Source organism: Helicoverpa armigera, chromosome 9 (genome assembly GCF_030705265.1).
Source record: "Helicoverpa armigera isolate CAAS_96S chromosome 9, ASM3070526v1, whole genome shotgun sequence".
Lineage (NCBI taxonomy): Eukaryota > Metazoa > Arthropoda > Insecta > Lepidoptera > Noctuidae > Helicoverpa > Helicoverpa armigera.
The window spans coordinates 8322442-8339791 of NC_087128.1; the positions used below are offsets into that span (position 1 = coordinate 8322442).

The 17350-nt window shown below is 37.6% G+C and overlaps 3 protein-coding genes across 10 annotated transcripts in view; all 3 read right to left on the reverse strand.

Moving 5' to 3' along the window:
• Nucleotides 1-280: 280 nt before the first annotated feature.
• Nucleotides 281-2912, reverse strand: LOC110370007 (C-type mannose receptor 2). Its single transcript, XM_021325692.3, has 5 exons — nt 2755-2912; nt 2196-2462; nt 1761-1955; nt 1216-1467; nt 281-849 (listed from the first exon to the last, which is right to left on the reverse strand). Exons 1-5 carry the CDS (start codon nt 2807-2809, stop codon nt 683-685), a joined length of 936 nt encoding a protein of 311 aa, XP_021181367.3. The 5' UTR covers nt 2810-2912; the 3' UTR covers nt 281-682.
• Nucleotides 2913-3671: 759 nt separating this feature from the next.
• LOC110369986 (uncharacterized) lies at nt 3672-11469 on the reverse strand. The gene is made up of 11 exons (XM_064036102.1): nt 11310-11469; nt 10775-11041; nt 10213-10395; nt 9305-9556; nt 8879-9066; nt 8296-8375; nt 5606-5760; nt 5143-5409; nt 4652-4846; nt 4112-4363; nt 3672-3929 (listed from the first exon to the last, which is right to left on the reverse strand). Exons 1-11 carry the CDS (start codon nt 11365-11367, stop codon nt 3754-3756), a joined length of 2073 nt encoding a protein of 690 aa, XP_063892172.1. The 5' UTR covers nt 11368-11469; the 3' UTR covers nt 3672-3753.
• Nucleotides 11470-12261: 792 nt separating this feature from the next.
• LOC110369974 (ecdysone receptor) overlaps nt 12262-17350 on the reverse strand; it is a 219691-nt gene continuing 214602 nt past the window's right edge. For 5 of the 8 annotated variants that reach the window (XM_064036285.1, XM_049839218.2, XM_049839220.2 and 2 more), the window contains 3 exons: nt 17128-17283; nt 16798-17020; nt 12262-16667 (listed from right to left, as the gene is read on the reverse strand). In XM_064036285.1, the coding sequence (XP_063892355.1) occupies nt 16372-16667; nt 16798-17020; nt 17128-17283 (675 nt within the window). In that variant the 3' untranslated portion in view covers nt 12262-16371. The remainder of the gene's footprint in view (nt 16668-16797; nt 17021-17127; nt 17284-17350) is intronic. The other 3 variants (XM_049839221.2, XM_021325643.3, XM_021325645.3) reach the window with 1 other exon arrangement.

The following is a 17350-nucleotide window of genomic DNA, read 5'->3' on the forward strand; positions in this document are numbered from 1 at the left end:
AGATAAGCCTTGGTAAAGAACCCGAACAACCAAGGATGTTCAAATGGCAGCCGGGACCCGAGCCATTTGATACACGAAGGAACTAGATAGCCATGACCATGCTGTCGTCTAGGCATTTGCAATTCTTTAACAGCTGCTTTGAGCAGGCATAGTTGTGTGTTATTTTTAGCTAATAAGTACTTATGTATGTCCTGTTGGTTCATATTGGATCCTAACATATTAGGAAACAGTTGAGAGAATCAAAAGGAACACAAAGATGTTATAAAGAAAATTAACACGATTTTATAATTTAGTAAATATTTAATGTCATGAAACAAATCTAGTACCTAATCAATTTGTACTGCGCTTTTTTTGTTACAGCCTTAATTAGTTATTAGGTAAACAAGATCTACACCATAACAGAAATACAATACAATAAGTCATAAAAACTTAAATACAGGTTCTTCTTAGATGATACTTCTAAGCAAAACAGATTTCCTATAACCTCCTTCCTCCTTCCTCCTTCCTATAAACTACGAATATTAAGGTATCTATCCTATTCACAAAGCACACCTTAACAAGCGAATAAATATTTTGTTTGAGTTTGAGCTTATTAATAATCATATTTGAAGTTCCAAATGTAAAGCTTAATCTAGACATTTACGTCATCTAGTTATACACAATACTGCATTACGTACTAAAATTATAACAATTCATTCGATTGCGCTTCGTGTTCACAAATAAAGAAACTTGACGTTGAGCAGTCTATATTGTTTAACTGTCCATTGAAGAACATTGAGCCGCACTGATAGTCTCCCTTCGGAATATTGTTCCCCCACCACATATCAGGACTGGCTGTCAATGCTAAATCTGGAATAGAATAAAAAAAGGTTAATTTCGAAGACCATAGTAATTTTCGAAGCATTTTTTTTTTTCGTCTAAACTGTAATGTCGCGCCTCAATACACTACCGCATGTACATAAATGATGTGCATATTTTGCTGTAAAGCAGCCTCATTGTTTTTCTAGGCATATTTATTAATTTTACGGCGCTAACGATCGATCATTTTTTGCATCACGCTTGGTAGGATATTTGTTTTTTCTTCCTTAAAATGAGCAAAAAAAAACAAGTAGCTGTGTGATATTACTTCTTAATTTCTGCATATGGGTAGGTAAATATAGCTTGGTCAAGTCGACTAATTGCCCTAACTTATTTACATCTTTCAAGTTTACATACCTTTAACTGTAAACCAGCCTGCGCCGTATGTGTTGTGGAAGCCCATATGATATACTCCACGCATGTAATTGTCTGCAGTTCTTGGGGTGGGTGTGGACTCAATTAAACTGGCAAGATATTCGGCGTCTGCCTTATTATTGATGACTGCCAGCTGCGTTTGCTCCGCCTCACATATGGCTTTAGCTTCGGTCCAGGTCACGGGCGTTGTGTGAACTTTGTAACACTTGCCAGCGTCCCTGTTGTAAGTGTAGTCTGAAATTAGGAAAAAAATGCTATTTTCAAATTATATGTATAGAAAATCAATCAAGGATGTGGGTATATGTTTCCCCGACATAAATACTCATTTATGACGATATAAAATAATGACGGAAAGGGAAACTTTTGCTTAAAGTATGACCCGCTGACCTGACCGTATCTATGGTGTTTCACTCCAAAACCATATTTTTTAACTACGTTCTTAATTAAGTAGTTTTAATTTTCCTGTTTGTCTGACTTGCACCGAGGAGATAACGTTTAACGATAAACAATATTGTTTACCTACTTACCCATATTTGACATATTGCAAAGATAGTTCCACTCTAGAGTATGGATGCTCTTCTTGCAAATGAAATCATCTCTGTAGTCGCACGGGCAGTCATTGAGGACACCTCCCTTGTGCCAGTTGACGCAGTGCTCGTCGCCGCCCAGGTGGTTCGGCTCGCCTGGCTTCCAATTGTTATATACTTCAGTGACTGGTCTTCCTAAAATATAAAGTGTTTTGTGTTTCATTTTGATTTTTATCGAGATCACCAATTTGTAAATATTTTCTAGTTATTATCTAATCTAAAATATTTGATTACTTGAAAAGGTAAAAACGGGAATAGTATAAAGTTAGAGTAAAATAATCATTTCTGGACGCTTTCTAAATAATTAAAAAGGAATTTCAGGCAACATTAAGACAACATTAAACTGTCGTTTTATTCAAGTATATCTAGACTTACCATCAATAGTAACAAAATCTCCTGTGACCAAGAGTTCTGACATGCCCAGGAGCATTCGCTCACGTGAGGGTGCAGTTCTCTCCCAGAAGGCCACGACAGCCATGGCTTCAGCATCATTTTCAGGGAAGAACAGACTCGCTCCTTCCCGAGCACACACAACCTTGGCAGCGAACCAGGTTTGCTGGTGCTGGTGGATCTTATAGAAACCTTTGCCCTCGTCTATATACGTGTAATCTTCTCGGAAAAACTTGTTTTCTCTTTGTCCATCTGTGAAATCAAATAGAAAAGTGTAAGGATTTTAATAACGCTGTTGTCATAAATATCTGAGAAACTGTAGTAAATCTGAAGATCAAAAAGCAGGCAAAATGTACATGTAGGACTTTTTTAAATATTTTAAATATTAATAAATCATTCAATCCTAAGAATTCAAGTAAATTCAATCAAAATTCTAGATCGTATACATATTTTGACCGACCAATGTCAAAAACTTGCAATTTCATAAACAATGATCATCGTTTCATTGATACGGATAATTCTTGATAAAAAATATGTTACTCACTTGAGAAATCTGCAGAAAAGTACACTATTAAAAACACTATCGTTTTAAAAAACATCGTTGTAAATTAGCGTCACTATGTACCTACAGACACACGTTTGCTTCGACTTCTCACAACGGAATGAAGCTTCCAATGTATTGCTTCTACGTCATATATTTAATCATAGTTATTGTTCAACTTTAACTCCTATAGATATAAATAATGTAATCAAAAGTATCCGTGATGCGCGGTTTTGTGTTCGGGGAATTCTCAATTATAGATAGGGAAAAACGCTATAAAAGCACTTTTTTCTAGTGTACAAAAAGCGGTTAGACTTTTTCTGATACAAACTTATATGAATGCAATCAATAATATTTTCTATAAAAAAGGCTCGAATACACAACAGGTAAATACTGTTTAAAATAAAAAGCAAGATTTTTTTGCTGTAATTGTAACATATTCTTGCTTTGGAGGAGATCGTGGCTTTTAAAATAGAGTTACGTTCATCACTTAGACGACCATTGTAGCACAGGGGATTTACTCGTGTTTCATAAAAACTATGGGTACGGGCTTTATTTCTTAACATTTTTTGGCAGTCATTACGAGAAAATAGAAATCTGTTGTAAATTAAAGTTAATTTTATAGTATTTATCTAAGAGTTTTGACCGAGTGAAATAGGAGCTCGCTTCATATAAAACAATCTTTAGTAGAGTAACCTTATGCAACTGAAAATTACGAATGATGCAGACGATGATGGACCATGAAAAAAAGTCAGAAAATATCCACAATAATCAAAACACATTGTTTATTTGTCAAATCATTTTTTAACAATCAGCGTATAATGAACATAAGGCATGTTTTAAATATGCGAAAAGCGCACACATAACGCCAATTCACAAACTAATATTCACCTTAATATATGAATAGTAAATAATAAAGCATAATATGAATAGTTCAGATGCAAAGTTTTATTTAATATGCCTTAAATACAAATTAAAACAGATTATTAACTTAAAAATTAATTAGGTAGGTATGCTCGGAGTCGTCACTTTTTCACAGATGAAGAAACTCAATGTATTTTCACAATCGATTGTGTTCAGTTGTCCGTTGAAGAACATTGAGCCGCACTGACCATTCCCCTTGGGCACATAGTTTCCCCACCACACCTCTGGACCGAAATGCATTGGTACCTCTGGATCTAAAAAAAGTATTAATTCGAACCTTTGTATATTGTTGTTATTTATTTGAAGCGATTACGTGAAATATCGGCTCATGATAAAAGGAAGAGTAACATATTTTGCACAATGTTAAGCATGTACAAATTTGTAATGCCGATTCACACTCGGATTCACACACAGTAACAAAACGTCCAATACATACATCCATCTTTCGTCCAACCGCTGCTGAATATGTTCTGGAAGCCCATATGATAGACTCCACGCAAGTAGTTCTCTGTAGTTCTTGGGACTGGTGTAGACTCAACTAATCTGGCTAGAAATTCAGCTTCCTCCTTATTAGAGACTGTTGCTAGAGTGGTCAACTCCCTGTCACACCCTGCTCTGGCTCCGATCCAGTTGACGGGAGTTGTGTGAACTTTGTAGCATTTGCCGGTGGCATTGTTGTACGTGTAATCTGGAATAGGGATTAAGGGATAGCTTGCTTTATAAATTGTATTTACCAAGATGACTTGTATGTATAATTCATATCTCTGCCCTGGTACGGGTAAGTTAACCTATGTTGTGTTCATTCACAACCAAAAATAAATTCATTTTAAATTAAGAAGGAATAAAGTTTTTTTTACTCATACCATTCGAGGCATACATCGGAGAACGATATCACATAGTAATTATCAAGAAATCCCGAATCGTAAGAAATTGGTTTTTCAAAATAGAAAACCAAAGGTGTCTCTTGTTGTCTTACCCATATAAGGCATATTACAGAGATAGTTCCACTCTAGAGACTTGAGGCTCTTTTTACAAATGAAATAATCTTTGTAATCGCACGGACAGTCATTGAGGAGACCGTCACTCCGCCAGTTGACGCAGTGCTCGTTGCCGCTCAAACCGTTTGGCTCGCCTGGCTTCCATTTGTTGTATACTTTGGAGGCTGGTTTACCTACAAATATGTAATATTTATGTTTTACTTTATTTTTTTCTGAAATAATTAAACTGGTAACATGATCTTAGCCTGAATGCATCAATAATCACAATCTTTCTTAAGGATTTTAAATGAAATTTTAAAAATAGCTTTAAGAAATTGTTGTAGCAGCCGAAAGTCGACCAGTGCTGGACAAAGGCCTCCCCAAGTTTGTCACTTTCCTCGATTTTCGGCAACTCGCATCCACTGATTCCTAGCGAAATTGACCAGATCATTTGATTTCATTAGAAAGAACTTGTAAAAAACATGCGTACCGTTGAGGGTAACAAACTCTCCATTGACCAGTAGGTCCGACATCCCCAGGAGCGTACGATCAATATCATCCGACCAGTGCTGCCAGAACGCTAAGACTGCCTCGGCTTCAGCATTGGTCTCAGGGAAGAACAGACTGGAACCTTCCTGAGCACACACAACCTTGGCTTTGAACCAGGTCCTCGGGAGTCTTTGCATTCTATAGAAACCATCGCCCGCTTCTAAATATGTGTAGTCTTGCCGAAAAAACTTTTTATCCCTTTGTCCATCTGCAGAAGAAGAATGACACGAATGCAAATATTGAAGTATTTTAATGTCTTGCGAAAATCCCTAAAATCTTATTAACTTACTTCAATATGTATAGATCTATGGATTAATCGATATTTGAAACGGTGTGAGAGCAAATTGGCGCAAGAGAGATGTGTCCACTGCAACTAAATGTAAAAAAAAAACAACAAAACTCACGTGTGAAATCTGATAAAACGTACACTATGAACAGCACTGTCGTTATAGAAAACATTGTTGTAAATAAGCAAGCATAACTTTCCACAGACACAATATTGCTTCGAACACTACACGATGGAATGAAGTTGCTAACTAACTTACGTAATTTATTTAATCTTAATTATTGTTCAACTTTAACATCTGTGGATACCTAAAAGTAATAAAATAATATAATGTTGTGCGTCGTTATTTTGACTATGGTCTGAGGATCGAAACCCCTGTCATGCAGTCATCATCATCATCATCATCAGCCTATCGCAGTCCACTGCTGGACATAGGCCTCTCCAAGTGCACGCCACTGAGATCGATTTTCGGCTTCTCGCATCCAGCTCCTGCCAGCCGTCATGCAGTGCTGTACCGTAAATTTGATGCATCATCTCAAGTATTATTCGTATACACCTTCATACCTTCAATACGGTGAAGGTCATTCGTTTAAATAAAAGTTTTTATTAGTGTGATCCTTTTTTACTGGAATCTGACACGTGTCCTGTATGGGTGCGACCCCAAAGGCGTACAGAAATAACAATTGTGTAATGTATTGTGTTTATTAAAGACTAAAATAAATAATAGACTACACAAATGTAGTGTAGCTTTATAATCCTTACTAATATTATAAATCGGAAAGTGAGTTTGTTTGTTTGTTTGTTTGTTTGTTTGTTTGTTTGTTTGTTCCGCTTTCACGCCGTAACTACTGAACCGATTGCTTTGAAATTTTGCAGACGTAAAGTTAAAAGTCCGGATTAAATAATAGGGTACTTTTTATCCCGAAAAAAATAGATATTCCCGAGGGAAAACAAAAATATTGTTTGCTTGATGGATGGATTGTAGATGGCGCTGTGTGTCGTTTAAAACAAGGTAATGTATTGCAAACGAATATAAACATGTAAATTTAGAAGCTAAATGATACGATAATGAATCCCCGAAAATGAGGAATTCCCGAGGGATGATGTACAATTTGTTTAATCGTCTAAACTGTTTTTTTTTTTACATCTACTTATATATTGCAAACGAATATGAACATATAAATTTAGAAGCTAAATGATACGATAATGAATCCTCGAAAATGAGGAATTCCCGAGGGATGACGTACAATTTGTTTTATCGTCTTAACTGTTTTTTTTACATCTACTTATCCTAAAATAACTATAATTCAACGAATTACTAATTGGTATAAGTATTAGTTAAGTTATTTAGTTCTTGAGGTATGCGATAGATGGCGGTGGGTGTTTTTAAAACGTGGTAACGATGTGTTTTTAAAATACGTAAGAAGTGGAATGATAGCTTTTTAAAACGTGGTGACGTTGTTTTTTTTTAAGATACGTAAGAAGTGCAATGATATCTCGCGCTTTAACCTGTAGCTCATTGTTCAATCGCGAGCTTCCCGATAGCTCGATAGATGGCGATAAGGTTGATGGTGTTAAGGTTCGCCGCGAATTAGTCTTAACGTGTTTTGAAATCAGTGGGGCCCAGTAGCGCCAGGGCCAGCCGCGGCTGCGGGTTGTTCGAAAGAGGTACCGCGGCCCTGGTATATAAAAGGCCTAGGACGGAACACGACGATTTTAGTCAGTAAGAGTCTGACACTCCCTCACCGCTGCTAACCCACAGCGGGAGGGGTGAACCGAATTCCACGCGGGCGAAGCCGCGGGCGGAAAGCTAGTACACAATAAACAAAAGCCTGCTACATAATATTAAGGGAAACATTATGTATTTTTATTTTCAACCTGTGAGGAAAAAATATTCTTTTGTTTTTGTTTGTTAACAATATCATATTCCATTTAACCCAAAACCCGATAGTATAATGTTGTTTGGCATTTATTAAACTTTGGTTAGGTATAATCTTCGTACTAAGTGAGCGGTCAAAAGGTCTAAAAATATTTTGATCCCACTTGGTGCATTGATGATAAGTTGTTGTTTCTCTGAGTGCTAATGATTTACTTAAGTATTATAAATGTTAAGAAGTAGAAATACCTAATTTGATTACGAAATGATTATACATCGGCGAATTTATTTATCGGCGACCATAAAAATATTTAGTTGCTAAAGTAGGTAACACCTGTTAAATAACCTGCTAGGCACGTATTTCAGGCAAATCCGACGAATCTGCCCATCCGCTTATGGTAATTCTTTCATATGTACCTACATGTAGTCTTTAACGATATAGCACATCAAAATTTACATCTGCCTGATTTCCAAGAAAACCTCGATTGCTATATCAAATAAACAATATTTAATGATTTAATAAGAAAATACGATTTATCTATTAGGTATGATTCATACCTACTTTACACAAGTTATTTCAATGTATCGTCTAATGTTTGTTTGTAAACATGATTACTTACTAATCATTACATTTATCGAGAAAGGTACCCTTTTATATTTTTATAGTTCCCTTTTTTCGGGTTTCGTGCGTTCCCACGTTATGCGAGCAAAACCGCTGACAGAAGCTAGTTCATCGATATTTCTATGTCTCTACCATGCCTATACCTATTACCTACCTAGGAAACCTTTTGCATGATTGTGATTTTAATCACACAGATGTCTTTGAGTCTCTAAAGATACCTGTATAAGCTTTACTTTTCTGTAATATAAAACTCAACTTCAAGAAAATAATCTAATATGAGTTGCTTTTGATGGAAATCTATGGTGCATACAATCGAATTGCATTAAGACAAGTGTGTAGAAACCATTTCTTGTCCAAGGGTATCACTAATTGGAATTCTAGATAGCCAATCTACATAGATATAATTGGATTTCACATGATTCATATTAAGTATCACAGGTTAGTGTAAGTTAAGTGTCACAGGTAAGTGTATCACAGGTCAGGGATGCAATCGCGTTAAATAAGACACTTATAACTGATAAAATTTGCTTTTATTTAATCATCACACAAACTTCATTAACTTACATAATTATTGACTTAATTAAGTACTTACATTCTTCAGAATTACTTCAGTACAACAGGCAAGGTCTTGTTTTGTTTTATTTCACGGATTATATTTTGTGTGTGTGTGGCTTTATACACGACGTTGCTAGCTTACACTAGATTTCGAGATTTTTTTGATTGGAAATGTGGATGTGTACGTATGATGTAGGCAACTTTGAACTGATTAATCGTAGCTAATACATCAGATGTTAAAATGGCGGTTTTTAACAAGTATTGACTGTTTACCGTCTGCAGTGTAGTTATCATTAAAATACATATAAGCTGTGGTATTAAATAAACCTACAACATTAAAGATTTGGCTGTAAACTCTCGAACATTTGAGAAATACTGGAAGGGTCTAGTTCGTGTTCACAAATGAAGAGACTCCTCGTTTCACAATCAATGTTGTTGAGTCGCCCGTTGAAGAACATAGCGCCGCACTGGTTCTGTCCTACCGGCTCATAGTTGCCCCACCAGAACTCTTCTTGTATCGGTGTATCTGTGGAAAAAATATTTACACATTTCACAGGTGTTACACAGGTATATTTATAGTAGGAGATGCAGGGAAATCTGGAGCCAATTTTCTAATCACTCAAAAATAAAAACAACTACATAGCATAGGGTATGTAGACACTGATATTATAGTCCTGTTTACAGTAATAACATAAGAATATTTCAACAACAGTAAAATCTAATTTTCTCTTTCAAAAAACCAACACTTGAGGAGCACACTGTACCTTTGATAGTCCGCCAGCCTTCATTGAATTTGTTGTGAAAGCCCAAATGGTATATGCCTCTCATGTAGTTTCCTTCCACCTTCGGCATTGGCGCAGCTGCTACTAAACTCGCGAGATAGTCTGCTTCCATCTGACTGTTGATCACTGCCAAGTGCGACTGCTCCATGCTGCAGACGCCGTACGCGTTGGACCAAGCCAACGGCGTCGTGTGCAGTTTGTAGCATTTACCAATATCTTTGTTGAAGATGTAGTCTAAAAAGAAGAATTATTTTTAATGTTTGGGTATTTTACCGGCCAATCGACATTATTTGTAGGTAACATACACACTAATGAAGAAATTACTAGAGTCACTTGTTTTCTACACCCCTCCAAGAGGATTTAATTTTGATAACAATAAATGCAAGTATTTGTATAAGTGAGAGCCATTAAGCCATATCCAGGTTTGAAGACGACTTTGCCCGTTTTACATAAAACCAAGTAAGAATTGCTGAGTATAAAAAAAAGATCCTAGACCATTCATGAGCCAAATGATTCTTCAGTTAAATAAGTTATTTTGAAAATGATTAAAACACTAGAGGTCAAGACGTAAAATAAGCCAGAATACAACGATAAGTATATTATCTAGAAATTACGTAAATCGATTCGTACGAAACTGATTTAAAAAATAACAACGACTTATACATTTTGAAAAGCATTTCCTCCTACATGAAATTATTTAGAATTGTTTTCGAAAATATACTTAATAAATTAACCTTCCACCTATAGTGATAAGTTTGAAAATCTATTGAAGAAAGTCAGATTGAGGCAGCTTGATGTGCCAATGTCCTCTGTACCAATAATTTGAAATACACTACCTATGGCCTACACTGGACGAGACAAAATATGTCCTTGCAAGGAATCAAACTTACCAGCGTTAGACATATTACAAAGATAGTTCCATTGGCCCCTCTTGCAGATGAAGCTGTCCTTGTAGTCGCACGGGCAGTCGTTGATGACACCTCCCTTGTGCCAGTTCACGCAGTGCTCGTTTCCATCCATGTGGTTCGGCTCGCCTGGCTTCCATTTGTTATAGACATCATCAACTGATTTGCCTGGATTTTACATAAACAAAATCTGTATTGTAACTTTTAAATTTTCATAATTACATATCTATCTCACTTCAGCCCTTATTTAAAGATTGAAAATCACCATGTCATATTAGGTAACCTTATTATAGTTAGGTATCTCTATTAAACATTATTTAAGCTCTGTATTGCGTTTCTATTGTATCTCTATTTTGGCAGTAAAATTATGTTTATTTAAAGATACACCCTCTTATGTATGTACTCTCCCTTTATACTCCCCTATGTAGGTTAGGTACCTGCCTGAATTTAAAGAATGTGAATTTTCAGTCATATCGAATGGCTAACGCTTTGATTTCTGAATCGCCCCCTTAATGATCCTTGTTCTATAAGAAAAATGTAAACTTACCGTCAATAGTCATGAACTCCCCAGTGGTCGTCAGTTCAGACATTCCCAGCAGGAATCTTTCGTAAGAAGGATGTGTTCGTTCCCAGAGTGCCACTACTGCTTCAGCCTCGTGATTATCATCTGGGAAGAACAAGGAGCCCCCCTCGGATGCACACACGCGCTTGGCGTCAAACCAAGTCTCACCAGCCAAGTGGAACTTGTACATAGCCTGCGTGTCTTCTAAATAAGTGTAGCCGTCCGGGATGTCAGAGCTGTATGTTTCTCCATCTAAGGAAACCAAAAATATCTTTATCTATTGGAAATTAACTAGATTTTTTGTGGCTTATAATTTGTATAGGTAATTCTTTTTGGGTAGGAAATTATAACCTCTGAAAGCCCACTGTTGAAGCGTTAATTTAATTTCAAAGAATTATTTGCATCATTGCCAGTTATGTATAAAATAATCAGCATAAAAAATAGGCAATTAAGCTTTTAATATACTATCTGCGAATTAAAATGTTGGTAGGCATAATCAATTAAATATTTAAGTACTCACTTGAATATTCCAATGATAAATAAACTAGAAATAAAACTAATAAACTTTTCGAGAACATTGTAACAAAACACTAGCTCACTGGCTCACGTCTGTATACTATGAACATCAATATTATAATGAACCGTTCTATCACAGTTGTTATTAAACTCTGACATCGGATTCTTATAGACTTTGATAATAAACGTCAAAGTTATCCGGGATACGTGATTTTGTTGTTGTATGCGGGGAAATCCTAATACTTTATTCTGTCGAAGAGCATTGTGGTAAAACTCAATTGATTAATGTATTTATTCTAGTCAAAGAAATTTTGGTACAAGTTTTTATAAGCCAGGTAGGTAATTGTTTGATGGGTATGCACCTACGGGCGGGTTTTTCCGCATATAGCCGCATATTCCGCAGACAGCCTCGTTGGTCTAGTGGTCGCAAGCGCGGCTACTATGCTCGAGGTCTCGGCTTCGATTCCGAGTCGGGCCGAAATCGCTATGTGGGTTTTCTTAAACTTTCACAAAGCAGCCCGTAGTCTGGAAGTTGGTGATTGATTCACCCGTGCATCGGAGAGCACGTAAATGTCGGTCCTGCGCCTGATCTTTCTCCTTTCGTGTCTGATTGCCGTCCCATCGGGTTATGAGAGTGAATTAATAGGGAGTGCAACTGTGTCTGCGCAAATGCTTGTGCATAATATGTCCCGGCCGAAATCGGCCGTGGACGCCATCATTACGTGCGGGTTTTTCCGACAGTACTGGTTTGGTTTAGAAATGTGTATGTTTTTGAATGGTGTTATAAACTATTTTGTAATGATTTACAGTGGAAACAAATAACAATGTAATTATAATTCTGTGTCTTGGTCAGTGGTGGACTTAATCCGGCCTTCATTAGGATTTTTTATATTATGTACCTACTTACTTAAATTATTATAGTATTAGGAAAATGGAGTTGAAATAAAAGGCAAAAGTATTTTTTATAATTTTATCTTGAGGTGTAAGTTTATTCGCATTTAACAATGTTTCATACAAATTTCCTCATTTTGTACACACCTTTCTTTTGTTTTTGTAGTTATCATCTTTTATAAAAGTTGTTTCTCTAAATTTTAACATGTCGTCATGTCTGTTCCCTATATCTAATTCGCTTCACCACTGTTGTTAAATCATGTAATAATAACAGAGGATTTACTAAGGCAAAGTATTAGGAGGAAAGTAAAATAGTTACTGCGGACTAAAAGATTTAAGAAATAATAATTATACAAAAATTATTGTGTTTCGATGAACACGGAATGGGCCCTTAACTCGTAATATCAGCCTTCCCATCGATCGACGTGGCACTACAGAGTACACAGACTCGCTGTACGTATTACTAGACATTGCACACATCGCACTGGTATCAGTGGACTCAAGCCAGTCCACGAGGCTGCCAGTTACACCTAATAAGAAAATTCGTTACTAAATAACAACTAAATCACTTTAAAATCAATTCAAAATGTACATTATTCATCTTATCCATGTAAACAAATCTAATCTGCTACAAAAAATTAGCAAATTTAAATACAAAGATCACCTAGTCCGTCTATTATAAAATTAATCACTTAAGTATTAGAAAAACACAATAGTGAGACAGTGTGTATGTTGCGTCGCAACCCACTTGTGATATCGGATATTATGCCTTCTAGTGTACATTCAACGAATCAATAGCGAAACATATTGCGTTGACACATTAAAACTAAAAAATTGACTGTACATTTTATATTTAATATGTAAATATTTGTACATATTGCACTCTGAAGTAACAAAATTATTAAGAAACATCTGTCAAAACGAAGAATATATACGCAGAACAAAAATATCTCAGTAAATACAAATTCAAAGTAAATAGCAATCACAATGTTCGTAGCTCGTACACTAATCTAAGTCCCTATGGCTTACAAAGCTTACAAAAGATAAATACAGAGGTCATTTACAAAAAAATATACTTCTACCCAAATAATATAAAAATAACAACAGCCATCTGTACTTTCTTAGATGAATAAAATTAAACGTACATATGTCAAACATATGACAATAGAATCTAAAGGTACCTATGTACAAATTTTAATGGACACATAGTAGACTTTATCAAATCCACCATATTTTTTTTAGACTGGACGTGCCACGTTTGGTCACTACAATACTCAGTGCTTTCGAACAATATGAACTAAAATATAGATCAAAAGGCATGTAAGAAGGGCAACAGGTCGTGACAGCCGCAGGACCCGTCGCCGGTCCAGTCTCCCCGCCCACCCGTCTATCGACTCAGCCAGTGCTGCTTGTGCCGTATCGCATCTCTCACTACACATCTCGTCAAGCGATATAAACATATTATCTTACTAATGTTCCATTATCAGCTAAGACACAAATTATATTAGGGTATCTCATTACTTATTACTTTCTCATGTGAGATTATTACATACTTAATAAATCTATTACAATTTCGAAATTGAATAATATGTATCAAATACGACCGGCTGTGCACCGACAGAAGCCGAAATCTATGAAGCTATTTATGAACCTACGCATCGAATGATGTATAACAATTACTTATCGAATGGCAGTAATATTTGTCACAAACTCGAGATGCGGGTGTGACCGCGGCCCGCGCGGCCGCCGCCCGCCTCGCGACTCAGCGCCGGCCGCGCGCGCCCGCGCATCTCAGTCATAAGGCAACGTATCGTAGCGTTAGATTTTAATGAAGTTCATCCTATCACCTACGGTTCACAACTGAAACATTTTCACCAATAGAAATTCCCCCTATAACACGCATTCGCATACAAGATCGCACCATGCAGTAATTATACGTTTATAATGGCAGTGTGTTCGTTATCAATACGCCCCTATTTCAGCAGAGACACATAAGACACTACAGTGACGTTTGTGCTTCGTTTGCTATTTTAGAAACGCCTAATGCTACAATAAAATTATACAATGTTAATCGAAAAGATCATTCTATAAGCGGCCTAGCGCGCGGTCCGCGGTGCAAGCCCGATCGTCTCACGCTGATTTTATACGTATATTAAGAAATGCATTTCCAAAACTCCAAACACATGTATTATGTAAATATACAACACACTTAATGGCATGTAAAGAAGACACATTCAACACGCACCAAACAGACACTTACGTTACTTATCGATTAAATGTAATGGGTGGTGAAGTGTCGCGAACTGTACCATCGAGATGAACGTTATAAGATATCGATGTTCTAACTACGAATAAACATTGCGACAGACATAGAAGGCTTCGAGACGGACACTGTACAGTATCAGCTATCAAGAGGGAATGCGTCGCCCAGAGTGAACGAGCCGACGCCCACAACAGAAAACACGCTTAACGTATTCTTTAACAACGCTTACCGGTAATTGAGATCGATTAATTTTATGTTCTATATACTATGATTTTCCTCTCATCAACAATGTAGGTACACGATACAGGTAACGCGAAATAAGGCATTTTGTATGTGAGTCGCTTAACGGGCAGTATGTTTTGTGTCGTATAAGTTGTATAATATTAATGTGTTCATATTGCTAGGAAGTCCTTACTGTATGTTGACGGCAGACAGGTTCGGGGTCGCCGCGACCACGTTGCGTGCATGTCCTTCGTCTATCAACATGTTACACCTTAGTGTCTACTACACCAATATTGTTCCCATAGAGTAAGCTCGGCCAAATAGATTCTAACTTCGCTATTACTTTTTATATTGAAGCCATAGAATAGAGGTAATTCAGCTGCCATTTTGTACTTTTTTATAATTTACATAGAATTAAAGGAATGTTGCTATAGAATAAAATAAATACTTACAAAGATTAATGGTTATTTTTTAGGCTCTATAGTTTTATTTCCATACCTACATTACAGCTGCCTTGAAACATGCACGCAAAGTCATGTCAACACATAAGTAGAACAGTTTATACATAACGTTAGGACCAGAACAAATAACTGGGATTGGGCCAAACCTGTCTCCGTGTACTAAGCGTAATGTGACACAAGTAGTCTATTTCACGTACGTCTAGTTATTTTATCGTATGATTATGAACGTAACCTTAAATTGCACTGAATCTTCAAATTCTTTATTAATCATGTTCATCTATGCTTTAATAGTTAATAGTGCGGTGAATTCGTTTAGATACTAGTCGTGTGGTATTTATTAGCTGTAAGTGTGGTGAATGTACATCATTTATTATTGCGGGTCGAGTGTCCATGTCAGTAATTCACTTACTCAAACAAAGGCTTGCTCGTGTGGAAGCTATCGACGACACACACTTTGTATTGTAATAAGACACACTTATATCAGCCTACGGTAGATAATCAACACATTAAAATGTAATCACAGCAATAAATTAAATTACTCATTTAGTCGAGGGACGCGGGCACAGGACGATGGAACATGAATCGGAACTAAATCGACAGGACACGATAACACGCCTCGCGTGCATCAACACGAACATGTGACGGCGACGTGGACACAGCGGACGACTCATCACAATATTATACTCGAAAAGGTTAATCAACGTAATATTGTTAATTTTGGTAAATAAACATAACTATCAACTTTTCACCCAATAGAAACATCTCTTCTTATATTACTTTGTCTCTAATAACTCTCGTAACGTACGTACGTATGTGTAATTTAGGAGGTGTACTTATCGAACGAAGTCTTATCATACAGTCGTATCCGAGTGACCAACTCAGTATCCAGTCGTAAACGAAATAAACTCGGAGCCGCGGCGGCCGCCGGTCAGCCGGCCGACCGGCGACGGCGCGGGCCCGTAACGATCAACACCAATATATATTCTCCAAACGTTCAACAACACATATATTCACTAATCTCTCGCACAGCATCGTCGTCGGTCACCGAATACGTACGAAATCGGGTACGGGTGTGCCCTCTTAAGTGGTAAAATTCGCAGTCCTTATAAATAGGTTGATCACGTCCGACGTCAGTGTCCGTGCACTTCACTAAAACTAGCCAGTCTATGAGCGTTCTCTCCTGAGGGGCCGCGCTAGACGTGAGCGCGGCCGGGCGGGCGGCGCGGGGGCTAGAGCGCCGGCGAGTCCGCCACCACCGGCGTCGCCGTCGTCGACACGTCCGCCACGTCCCAGATCTCCTCGAGGAACGGCGGCAGCTTCCTGTTCTTCAGCTTAAGGGAGATGCACATGTTGGAGTTCTGCATGCCCAGCGTGCGGATCTCCGTCAGGATGCCCAGGATCTTGCCGAAGATGACGGCGCAGCGGGGCGACGCGCTGTTCTGGTTCAGGATGTACACCCGTAGCGTGTTCAGGTAATATCTCTGGATTTCCTCCACCAACAGGGGTTGCTCAAGCCCGGGCCGGTCTGGAATTCATTGATTACAAAGATTATTCACTTGTTTTTCATCTCATTAGTTAAACAGTAAAACATTTTCAAATTATATTCGTTCTTTTAATTTTACTATGATGTATATTAGAACCAAGCCATATCTTACCTGAGAAGATGACAATGGCTGTAAGCAGCGCATAGTGCACGTTGTCCATCATCATGGAGTACATGCACCGACAGAAGTGCAGCAGGTCTTCGATGACGTACGCCATGCCTGCCTTGCGGTAGTTGTCGCGAGTGTACGCCTGGTTGTTGGCGAACAGCACGCTATCGGTAGCCGCGTCATACCGCCGGGCCACTCGCAACATCATCACCTCACTTGAACACGCCTGCAATACAAACAAACAGTCATGTTAATACTGTACAAATATATTTCGTCAAATGCTGCAACAAACTTGAATATTAAGGTTCCCATAACAGGAGGATTTGTAGTTACCTTTAATAACGTGATCTGATCTGACTGCGAGATCTTGGCGAAGCCCGGTAGGCCCTTAGCGAATTCTACGATGAGCTGCACTGTGAGAATCGTCATCTCGGTAATCTGACGGAACGGCATATCCGAGTCCTCGTCGTCCTCGTCCGACTGCCAGGTCTGAAAGTGATAGATATCATTAACGATATAATACAGGATAAAATAAGAATGTTACTGAGGCTGTGTC

What these genes read in the sequence shown, in the direction of transcription:
- LOC110370007 (XM_021325692.3), bottom strand. Translation starts at nt 2,809, where the DNA reads ATGTTTTTTAAAACGATAGTGTTTTTAATAGTGTACTTTTCTGCAGAT. An exon ending in CTTTTCTGCAGATTTCTCAA is followed by an intron (nt 2,463 to 2,754) that starts GTGAGTAACATA and finishes TTGATTTCACAG; the next exon opens with ATGGACAAAGAGAAAACAAG. An exon ending in AGATTTTGTTACTATTGATG is followed by an intron (nt 1,956 to 2,195) that starts GTAAGTCTAGAT and finishes TTTATATTTTAG; the next exon opens with GAAGACCAGTCACTGAAGTA.
- LOC110369986 (XM_064036102.1), bottom strand. Translation starts at nt 11,367, where the DNA reads ATGTTCTCGAAAAGTTTATTAGTTTTATTTCTAGTTTATTTATCATTG. An exon ending in AGGCTGGCGGACTATCAAAG is followed by an intron (nt 9,067 to 9,304) that starts GTACAGTGTGCT and finishes TTTTTTCCACAG; the next exon opens with ATACACCGATACAAGAAGAG. An exon ending in AGAGTTTACAGCCAAATCTT is followed by an intron (nt 8,376 to 8,878) that starts TAATGTTGTAGG and finishes ATATCTATGTAG; the next exon opens with ATTGGCTATCTAGAATTCCA.